The sequence below is a fragment of the Cololabis saira genome, chromosome 10, assembly GCF_033807715.1.
Source record: "Cololabis saira isolate AMF1-May2022 chromosome 10, fColSai1.1, whole genome shotgun sequence".
Classification (NCBI taxonomy): Eukaryota; Metazoa; Chordata; class Actinopteri; order Beloniformes; family Belonidae; genus Cololabis; species Cololabis saira.
The window spans coordinates 18,279,976-18,291,643 of record NC_084596.1 but is presented as its reverse complement, the minus strand read 5'-3'; the positions used below and the strand labels follow the sequence as shown (position 1 = coordinate 18,291,643).

The window sequence follows — 11,668 nt, the reverse complement described above, 5'->3', positions numbered from 1 at the left end:
AGAAAGAAGAAAATAATTAAAATAAATGAGTGAAGAGGAGACACCAAAATCACCTTTTCCCTTTTATGATGTGACAGTAGCAGTCAAATAACAGTGTTTAATGTTTTAAAATAAGGTATTTGAATGTTGCCTAATGCACTGCAGAATACTGCAATCAAAACAGCTGTTTTAAACATTTGTGCTGTTTTCTAGCTGTTCTTCTGTTGCGTACGTTCTCGGTTGGGTAGCTAAAGTTGTGGTCTTTGTTTAGCACATTCCAGTGTTTAAGGTACTAAGAGTTTATGTTAGTTCTTAGATAACTGATCTTTATTGCGCCTTTCAGCTGCTCAGACAACTAACTTACCTCTCTCCTCACAGCCTTGATCTTGGTCTTCCCCCTCCTCCCCCACGGAGGACTCTGATTCTTACCTGGAGCATCAATGTTGTAGCGAGGCCTCAAGGCTCAATGCTGCGGCTTACTGGTCTTGGTAATAATTCTTTTTTTTCTTTTTTTGTGTGTTTCTAGCATTGCATTCACATCCTCGGGCAGACTTTCAGAGGTACTTTATCTCTTAGCCTTGGTAAGGGGTCACGTCGGCTCAACATTTATTGCTTAGTTATGATCTCGTGTCTCAGGTTGGCTGCCCTTGTGTCGAGGTTATCAGGTCATATTAATGGGGCTGTGAACCCGTTCTCTGAGGGTCGGTATGATGATATAACTTGACCCGACGCCCTTCATGTAGCATCTGTGTTGTACCTCATACTTGTTGTGATACCAAATTTCAGGTAGTAGAACGCCGACACTGGCTTTTGAAACAAGCAAAAGGGTCTCACATCCTCTCCATATATGTGGATGCACCATTACTGTTTACTGAAGCGTACTCTTAAATTAAATACTTACCTGCTGTACTCTACTGCCCTTACTTTTTAACAACTTGTGCTTTTTATTATTTTACATCTTTTCTTATCATTTTATTTCATTTTTTTTATTTACTGTTTAATTAATCTGTTTAATTGTGTCTTGCTGCTTTTAATGTTGATGTAAAACACTTTGAATTACCTTGTTGAATTGTGCTATACAAGTAAACTTGCCTTGCCTTTATAAAGTATATACTGTATACACATATATATGTATATATATATATATATATATATATATATATATATATATATATATATATATATATATATATATATATATATATATACATATATACATGTGTGTGTGTGTGTGTGTGTGTGTGTGTGTGTCTGGGTGGTGTGATGTGTAAGTGGTCCACATAAAGGTTTGGTTATTGTCGTGATTTATGTGCTGTCAACACCTCTCATACACAATTCACTCTTTGGCAGCAGGCTGCACACACCAGTCAGTCAGGTCCTGATTTGTAATCAAGTCATGTCTGAAGTGTCTGTCTCTTTGTGTCTGTCCCTGACCCGGCAGACCACATCAGCGCAGTTGCACCAAGGACGTCCATTATGACTCGCATTATCCGGCAGTCTGGTAATAAATAATTACCTACAATCTACTCTAACTCACATCCTTTTCGGTCAACCAACCGCTGCGCGCTGATCTCCGACCACCAGATGGCGACAGCCACTAACAGACCCCCCCCAAACCGTCTTGACAACTTCTCTGTTGCCAGACACAAAGCCAGTGACATCATCTGCGGAGGGACAGAGGGTGTACGAAGGACAAACGTCTTGAAATGCATTACATCATTCTCTCCTAATATGATAATATATCTCAAGCACACAGAGCAGTGCCAAGCTTGAGAGGGGCCATAATCCCTACAACGGCTGTTTCAAATATGAGCAAGGGGATGAAATGGAAGAGGAGGAGGAGAGGGGTCCATAGTGGAGTTGGGGTGGGGGGATGGAGCGCTGAAGGTTATTCCAGACATTATTCCACAATGAAAGCAGGAGGAGAGAGGAGACGATACCAAGTAAAGGAGAGCTCTCATACTCCTGGGTCTTTTCACTTGTTTTCCTGTTGTTTATTCAGTTTTTCCCTTTATTTCTTTATTTTAATGTACATCATAATCCCTGTCATTACAGTAATAGAGGGAAAGATGGGTGAAGATGGTACCGAGGAGAGAAAGATGGGTGAGAAAGCAAGTGCATAAGGGAGAAGAGACGGGAGAATTGAAAGGATGGGAAATGTGAGCTGAGGAAATGAAAAGTAGAAGAATAAAAAAAAGGTCTAAAGTGAGAGAAATTTGATTTGAAAACCCACTCATGGAGGGATAAGTGAAGGGTTACTGCAGACTCAGAGAGGAGGAAGAGATGACAGATCAAGTAAGGAGATAAAGGTGAAAACGATCAAAAGGAAAGCGAGAGAGGAGGAGAAGAAAGTTGAAGTGATGTGAGAAGGACTGACAACAGAGAGAGGGGAGAGGTGAGAAATCCTTGTAGCAGGGGAGACGAGAGGACGAGAGAGGCCGCGAGATGTGAAAAAAAGGGACGACGAGAGGAGACGAGGATTAAAGGAGAAGAGCGGTGATGAAGAAAGCACAGGTCAAGCACCGTGGTAAAGAGAGGAGGATGACCACGGGAGGTCAAGAGGTGACAGAGGAAAGGAACAAAGATGAGAGGGGAAGAAACGAGGAAAAAGAGAGTGAGTTTGAGATTCAATAGAAGTGAAAAGACGAGTTTAAGTAAGAGACAAGAAGAGGAGAAACGCAAAGATGCTTGAAGCAAATGCCTTTAGGGCTGTACGGAAGAAAGGATGAGAAGAAGGGGCAAAAATATATGAGAGATGAAAGGAAGGAAGCAGGGAATAGATGGTATTGAGATGGAAAAAAGAAAAGGTCATGAAGAGAAACGAAAGGCAGCAGTGAAAGAATGGAAAACTGAGGAAAAAAAGAGATTTGAGCGATGAGGAAAATATGAGAGGGAGATTCAAAGGGGAAAAACGGAGAAAGATAAAAAAGAGAGCAGGATCGGAGTGGAGAAGTGACAGGATGTTGAGGAAAAAGTAGGTTAGAGCTCGTCAAACTAATGAAAAGACGTAGCAACAGATGAAGGAAGGCGGAGAGATGTGGCGAAGTGAAAACTTTAGACAGTGGAAAGAGGAGTGAATGAGGAGGAGATGAAAGGATGCTCGAGTGATTAGAGAAGGACAAGACGTGCTGAGAGAAAGAGGAGCGGAAATAAAGAGATGACATTTTAGAAGAATAATGAGAATGAAGGAAAAATGAGCCACGGAAGACAAAAGCGCGGGAGGACGGAGCAGGGATGGTTTCAAGACATTGGGCTGATATTTCTCGTGGCTTTGAGCCCCTCATACAGCACTTTACATGCCCTCCTGCTGCTGTGCTAAACATAGACAAACAAAATACTTCAGGCTGCTCGACTTCAGGAACTGTCACAACAACTGTTTGTGTGCAGTCGGTCTGACCTGAATACGCCCTGCGAGGGAAACTAACGGCGCTCGTGTAAAGCATATTCTGGCCCAAATGCTGAACTTTTTGTTAATCCTTCCAGACAAAATAAAATGAGCTTTTAGCAAAGTTCTTATGAAACCGGGTCATCTTTTATTTTTCTCTGATACTGTGAAAAAATAATTACATGAAAATAAAAAGGAAATCCAAAAAAAAAAAAAAAAGTGAAAATAAAAGAACATTTCAGTTATATTTTGTATGTTTTGTACACTTTTTTTCTTAACAAAAAGGATTTACATATACTCAACAAGAGTTAATACACACATGAACAATATATAGGGATAAAATAAAGAACTGGAGTATGGAGAATATATATTTATATATCTAAATGAACACAAACACTGTCCCTCTCATGTTGATGCTCGCTCTCCTTCACACGTTTTTAAGTGCAGTTTGGATTCTTTCTAACTGTAGTGATTTGCTTTATGACGCCAAGCAGACTGTCCTCTCGTCCCCCAGTGCAGCTGTTTTGCAGAGCAGACAGGCTCCACATCTGGATGAGGACGAGTGCAGCACCTCCACCTCCACACAAAACTTCTTCACGCGTCCTACCAGCTCGTTTTTAACTAGGGTTTGACTGATGCTGATTTTAAAAAATCATTCACTTATTTTAATCTTTTAAAGGACCGTTGTTGAGATTGTCATTTTTTTTCTTTTGGACTGCTGTTCCTTTTTAGTTTTTAGTAAATGTTTATTATCTCTATCAGAAGGCACCGCGCATGCGCCGTGTTTGCCGTCCTGGCACTGCTTCAGCTACTCGTCGACATAAACGTGTGACATAATTAAACATTTGTTTGTCTGCTGGCTGTTTATTTCCAATGAAGTGAGCAAGAAGTTTGGTCCTTTGAGCAGGTGGACCCCAAAGTGACAGGAGCTGAAATAAAGTGTTAAAAACAGAAGGTGACGCTGCAACACGTCACATGAAAAATAATACTGTTTTTTCAACATAAAGCTCATTAACTAAATTAAAACTAACATTTTTTTTTTTAAATCATAAATATAGTTAAATGAGTATTCTTCATATATTGTGAATTTTCAACAATTCAACTCCCTCAAACCAGAATACTACATTATTTTCTCTTTGTATTATACGCATAAAGGGGAAATACACTAAAACACAAAGATGTCATGGTTTGTTTTTAAACTCATCAGCATCATTTTAAAGCTTTTACTCTCAAAAGAAGAGTTTTCACACTGAATTTAATTTACTACTCCAGATTCAGAGTATTTCCCATAAATACAGTATATTATGAAACTTTCGGGTTGTGTAGCCTAAATGTTGTATTTCTCTGTGTGGTTCGGAGCAGAGTGTTTGGTCTCCTCTGCTGCTGTTATTGGTCACCCTCCTAAACCAATCACACGTCACATCCATCTCTCCCCATGTTGGGATAGATGCACGGGTTGGGTTGATCTGAGCTTACAGGATCAATCTGCAGAGGAAAACTCTGCTTATGTGGTGACATGGTTGTAACAACATAAATAAATACAAATCATGGAATTTCCTGATATCCCTGATCTTTCAATTCTCTGATGCACCTGACGACTGCGTCCAACAGTTTAAGTCAATGTTGAACCTTTGAAGGTCAGAGGGAAAAATACTTTTTATATTTTAACATATATGTGCTCAACAACATTTAGTTAGTTCCATTTAGATGGGCAATTTAATACCATCTATAAATGATGCTATTTTTGTGACTTTTAATCTTTGGATACCGAATATAATCCCAGTTTCAGCTTCACTAATAAAGAAAATATTAAACCTATCACTGATTTTTGATATTGGGGTGCTGGAACCAAAAAAGTTGCAGTAGTTGGGACTTTAATTGTATTTAGCATGTAAATAAACAGTTATAATGTAAACTGTCACATGAACTTAGGTGGGACATCATTAAAAAAATGGCAACTTTTTCAGCTCAGCACATTTTCAAAACCAAACGGTACAAAACTGCTGTTTCTACAGCAATGATAGTCTCCTAGAAAAGAGAGTTGACGCGTTAAAAATTAGATTGGTAAGAGAAATGTACTTTCAGATTGGGTTTTTGGGCCCATCAGACCGGCAGGTGTCGACACAGCCGGTCAAAAACATGAAGTAATCAGTCAAACCCTAGTTTCTTCAACGCAGCGGTCTCACAAGGTTTCTAATGGCATGAAAACACACACTTGGGTTCCATGCTGCCCCCACACATACACACAGACACAGACACACACACACACACACACACACACACACACACACACACACACTTCTTCATAAATGGAGGCACATTCACACACATACTGTTGCTCATGAGAATACACAAGCACAATAAACACAAACGGCTGCTGCATTTGTTTGTCTGCTCAGATGATTTTCTTCTTTTTTCTTTTTTGCACAGTCTTTTGGCACTCACTGGAAACTCCACAAAGTAAAAATAGACAGAGAGCATCTTCAGTCCCTCTTGGCACAGCACCACACAGCATGGCACAGAGCAGTTAGCTGTGGGTTTGGCCTGGATCTGGCCCGGGGTGGCCTAGTTGAGACAGGTTTTTTTTATTTTTTATTTTTCCCCCCAAGGCCTGAGCAGTGGTTTTAACCACAGATGTTCAGAACTTCTCTTTTTTTAAGGGGTTGATTGGTCATATTCGAACCTCCCTATCAGATGCATTTAAAAAAAAAACACAACAAAAACATGATATAAGTTCCACTAGTGATGTTGCACCACAAAGCAATACAAGGAAAACAGGATTTTAAATGCTGAATTTCATGAAGCAAATAACTGCAGGTGGCTGGCATGAGCTCGTGAAGTTATATAAACCATAAAACATAGATATACCATCTCCATATGTTACTTTTGAAGAACATTTGGATAAAAATAATGAGAAAAAGGCCCACTATTATGATATTACAACCTTCGAATCTGGACACTGACTGGTTGTGGAGGGTTCAGCGTGTCAAGACCAAGAAAAATACATAAAAAAAAACAATTTAGTGAAATAAATGCTTCAATATTCCCTTCTACATCATATTCTCCCCCGCAGCTGAACCAAACCCAAACATCTGCTTTGCATTTTTGGCATTTATAGTGCCTTTTACATATTTATACATCCCCGTCAACAAACTGTAAACAGAGGTAATGACTAAGTACCGGGATGGGCCTGGCCTTGTGTTTGCCGGACTCAGCAGCTCCTCTGTGTCAGATTCATTCATTCGACTCAAGGTCATAACAACACTGCAAAACAATGCGCAGCTACATCTCTGTAAAAAGGTTGTAAAGAGGTAATAGTATGCAACACCACGGCTGTGATAACCGTATAAATTCCAAACGGTGCTCCGTCTGCCGTCGTACCTCTGCCGAGACGATTTACATACTGACCTTGAAACTGCAGGTTTTTATTTGATATTTGTGTCTGCGATTTTCTTTTACTCAGAATTTATACGAAACAAAAGCAATACATATATTTTACAGCCTCTTGCCGGCAATTATATAGCATCAGGCGTTGATGGGTGGATGATAAAAGTAAACACTTAATGACGAGTTGTGGAGGAGCTGATGACCTTTTCAAGTCTTATTGAGAAAATTATCCTTTTTATTCTAACTGGCTGGAAATTAAGTATAAATATATATATACGATTGGCTGCTTATTGTTACCTATCCTGTGTAACTTTATCAATTAAGGCCCAGTCCAGTTTCGACCATTTGGCTCTTTACACCTTGAAACAAGGTGCCAAGATGTAGCGCTAAAATATTTCATTCTGAAACTTCCTTGCATGTCACCATACGTCAACATGAGCATCCAAATACTGATTTCAAACGTGATCATATTGATTTGTGTTAATGACAAGATGCAGAAATATCCCTCTTTGAATCAGCATCAGGTGGGGAAATAGTGACTATAACTTTTAAAATGCCCATTCTAGATTTGGTAATCTCAGTCACCTTGATTGTAGGCATTTATTTGCATTTGTCAATACCAAGATGCAGAAAACTAAGAGAAAGTAGATTTCTTTGGTGGATTCTGGTGGATCAGTTTGAGATCGAGTACTGGCTGCACATCTGCACGTCATCGAGCTGTAAATCTGATCTGCAAATCCGCAGTAACAATGCGATGTTAGCAAATACTGGGATTTATTTTTAATTAAGTTAGTTAAGTAAAAGCAAGTCCATGAATATCTTCCTAAAAGACTCAATGTAACATAACTCGATGGTTTTCATAACTTTATAACCTTTATGGATGCTGAAAATGCGTAGGACAATAGAATTGCAGGTTTCTTTGCTTAGTTGTGCAGCCACTTCATCCTACAAACTATTTGGAGGGATATGAAGCCCTTCACCTTAGCTCATTCCTCTTATCCAAAAGAGAGTTGGGACGCCACTACCCTTCACGTGAATGCGCAATTTGTTGGAGTAAGTCATGGGGGTCGAAAGGGGAGTGGGCATAAAGCATGCAAGATGTGAACTTTAGTAAAGGTAATACAATGTTGAAGCTATTCCAGATGGATGCTAAAGCAAGGCTGTCATGTGTCTTGTTCCTTAAAGAAAGGAAGTAATGGATTAATGACTTGGATGTCTGATACTTGAGGGCATGTCTATGGTTAATATTTCTGCAGAATCTTATCAACAAATGATGGTCACTATGAAAGGGGAGGTTTTGAGTTGGACTGATGATGAAGAGAGTAAGCCCATTCCAAACAAATGATCTGTTTTAAATGCTGAACAATGATCTTGAATGGTTTAAACCGTATTTCATCCGACATGAAAATAACTTTTTGTAATACTTGCAAAACGTTTGAAACTGCCTTTCAGCACAATGCCATGTAAAGCACGAGGGAGATCATCAGGTTCCTCCGGTTCTCCTATTGCTTTTAGTGTAATTTTTTCAAAATCCACCGTGCCGAAGGGAAAGCAACCAGTCCGAGTCCAGCCGGCCTCTAACTCGTACCCGCCACTCCCACGGTGGCCGTGGGTACCAGCTTTGCACGTGTTGGCGTGATGACCTCCCGTGGAGGGTGAGGTTTTGGAGGCAGAGCTGAAGCACAGCAGAGAGGGAAGGAACAGGATCTGCAAGTCTCTTCCTCGCAAACAACCAAATTCTTTAGGACCAATAACACACCAAAAGCTGACGTAACACAACAGAAAAGTCTTGGACGTAAAACACCAACCGTTTTAGTAGCAGAGAAGAAACCAGCATAATTACACATAGTTTGTAAAAGTTCAAATGTACCACATGAGCTAGATATAACCTTCTGCACCTCACTTTGATATGTTAAGACCACATTTGAACTTCCATGTTGCTTACAAAGTTTACAGAAAAGCTCAAAGAGAGCAGCTGCTTGTTCTCCATCCACCCTTTTGAATTTCATCATAATCTGAAAAAGGCAGTCCAGTCAGAAGACTGGAAGTGAAAGTAAGAGTTTCACGCCACAGAGACGTATCCATCAGAGATTTGCTCCGGCTGGATATTTTGAGGGGAAGCTCTTCAAGTGTTTTACTTTAAGCCTACAATATCCACATTAAAAATGCAGTCCGTCACTTTTCTAAGCAACTCTGACCGTTTCCAGTAACGATCACAATACCACGTACAGTTAAAAAGCGAGTGTCACCCAAAACGCTGAACCTTTGGTCCACATCTCCTTATAAAAATATTATAAAATGTTTCTGAATGCCTTTTTTTCCATATGTTTCCATATAAATATGGGGGGGGAAAAATCTACTCTACTGTGCAAGTGAGAGAAACAAATACTTTTCTGACACTTGAAGGTAGGGGGAGGTATCTTTTTGTACAAATTGCAGAAATTCATTGAGCACCCCCACCGTACTTCCTTTTCACAAACTGTTTATGGCATTGATGTCGTGTGAAATATTAAATATAGAAGTGTATGGTGATGATAAAAATGAGATGTGAGGAGGTTCGGGAGCAGCGAGGCGCTTGCTACCGCTCTTTTTCGCTCGGTGCAGATGAGGCATGTACAAAAACTCATCGTCCAGAGCACCTCATTGTCCACACTTTAGAAAAGAAGACACAGTTTTGTTTTGTTTTTGGGTTGGCACGTAAGCACTGGCACTCTGGTCACCTTCAGAAGCTTTTGACAACTCAAATCAAGGTGGATCGTGTAAGAAATCCCCCTGGGCATGATTCAATGAGCACAGGTAATAATAATAATACTAATTAAAAAAAAAGGAAGAAGTGCCAGTTGTGTTTTTAGTCCAAGCTGCTCCAATGCTGCAAGATTTTTAAAGTTCCGTCTGTCTCAAAGTGAAATAAGTATGTCAGAGTCAGAAATGCAAAAGAGGTGTTGCATGTAGAAAGGTCTGCTGCAGATCTCTGCGCTGCATCTTAGTGTGTACAGGTTTATACAAAGAATATCATTTTTAAAGGACCCAAATCTCAATTTGCGCATATTTACAGAAATGGCTTGTGATGCAAGAAGATGGTGAGCAAGATTAAGACTGCACCTCTAAAGCGTCATGATTTCTTCAAAGTGGTCTTCTGCTTCATTTCTTTTATCTTCTGTCTTGATTGCGGTTCTCACGTTCAGTTTTGGTGGAGAATAAGCTCTGCACACCGGAAGCCTGGAAGTCGCCTGGCGGGTACTGCATGTATTGCTTCTAACTTCTAACTGCTTAGTGTTGTTATGGTATTTAATTTGGTAGAGAAAAGTGACCAAATCCCATGCAGTGGTTGTTATGGAGACAGAGGCAGATTCCTGAAGCGTTATGTAGGAGGGAAGGATTTATACAAGGTGGGAAATACTGTGTCTTTATGCGTAATAAGTAGTTGCTGCTGCAAAAAGCAAGCCCGAGACTTTTAGTGTCCGTGTCTCACACATGAGTCTGCATCCTCTGTGTGTGTCTGTGGGAATAGTCAGAGGGCGGCGACGAGTACGAAAAACGAGTGGAGCTTCCATACTTCACAAGTCCTGTTTCAGGGCTTTGCTGTCCTGGTCCTGGTCCTGGTCCTGGTCCTGGTCCTGGTCCTGGCCCTGGCCCGGTCCCTTGACCCGTAGGATACATCTCATAGGCGGGCCCTTCCTCTATGGGAGGAGCAAAGCCCATGCGGTAGCTGGCATACTGGGAGGGGTATCCATAATTGTCATATGGCAGCTGGGTGGAGCTCTCCAGCAGGCCGCAGTCTCCTCCGGAGTAATCTCCGGGGGACTGGAGGGCTGGATTGGGGGGTGCTTGCTGGCTCTGTGGCGCCCTGGTGAAGGTGTTGAACTGGGCGTAGGTGGCATGGGACATCCTTGAGGGTGGGCGCGGGTCATAGCAGCCTGCCCTTGAGCCTGGCACTGCGCTGGGGGGGACGGAGCCGCCGGCGGCGACTGAGGGGCTGCTGGAGGAAGCGCTGGCCGGTCCGCTGTTTGGGTTGGGGGAACGAAACTCTCCCTGGTAGTGAACGACACGGGACTGGGGGCGCGCCTCGTCGTGGGTGGTGGCCCGGACGTTGTAGTAGCCGTTGGTCGGGTCCTGCTGACAGAAAGGGACACCTTTTAGTCAGAGTAGCACTTTCAGAGTATGTAAGAAGTAAAGGAAATAAATAGTTGGCCATAGAAAAGAGGTTTGTTTTGGCCAATCTCCTCCGTCCTTACAAATCTTATTCAAGGTGCCAAGAAATAACTTAGATGTGAAGTGTCTGTCACAAAAACTACTGTACATAAATTAAAAAATAAAAACAAATATTGGCAGTACATGAAGGTAAATTAATCTAAACATTTGCATTATTGCACTTCCGCGTGAGCTGCTGGGATGTTTGTGGTAGGAGACTGATGCTGCTCCAAATGACCCATTGATATCATATGATGACTTAAAGGTAGAGTAAGTCATTCCTGGATGATGTTGGGGAGCGTGCTTTGTTGATATCTGAACTAGGGCTGTGCGATTAATTTTAAATCTAAATCGGATTTATTAATCAAGACGATGTTAAAAAAAGGAAAATCGGAAAATCGATTTTCCTTTTTTGCAACTGGCTGCATTACAGACAGAGCTCGTCTAGTCATCTTTGTTTGGTCAAGAAAATTGTAAATGTTGTCACTTTGCTAAACTCAAGGAGGATTTACAGTATCTTTCAATTGCACTTCATTACCAATAGGGAAATTTGTTTGCTATTTTTCTTTAAAAAAAAAGATAAAATATTTGAAACAATTTATTCCATTGTCTTTTGTAGTTTTACCAAAAATGGGTTTTCAGAGAAAAAAATCAGGATTTTATTTTTGTCCAAAATCGCCCAGCCCTAACCAAACTTCAAGAAGAGGAGCGCTATCTCCTCTGTCA

General features: G+C 40.9%; 1 protein-coding gene across 4 annotated transcripts in view; it reads right to left on the bottom strand.

Annotated features, from left to right (window-relative positions):
- Positions 1-3,506: 3,506 nt before the first annotated feature.
- kirrel1b (kirre like nephrin family adhesion molecule 1b) overlaps positions 3,507-11,668 on the bottom strand; it is a 106,863-nt gene continuing 98,701 nt past the window's right edge. For 2 of the 4 annotated variants that reach the window (XM_061731876.1, XM_061731878.1), the window contains exon 15: positions 3,507-10,867. In XM_061731876.1, the coding sequence (XP_061587860.1) occupies positions 10,220-10,867 (648 nt within the window). In that variant the 3' untranslated portion in view covers positions 3,507-10,219. The remainder of the gene's footprint in view (positions 10,868-11,668) is intronic. The other 2 variants (XM_061731877.1, XM_061731879.1) reach the window with 1 other exon arrangement.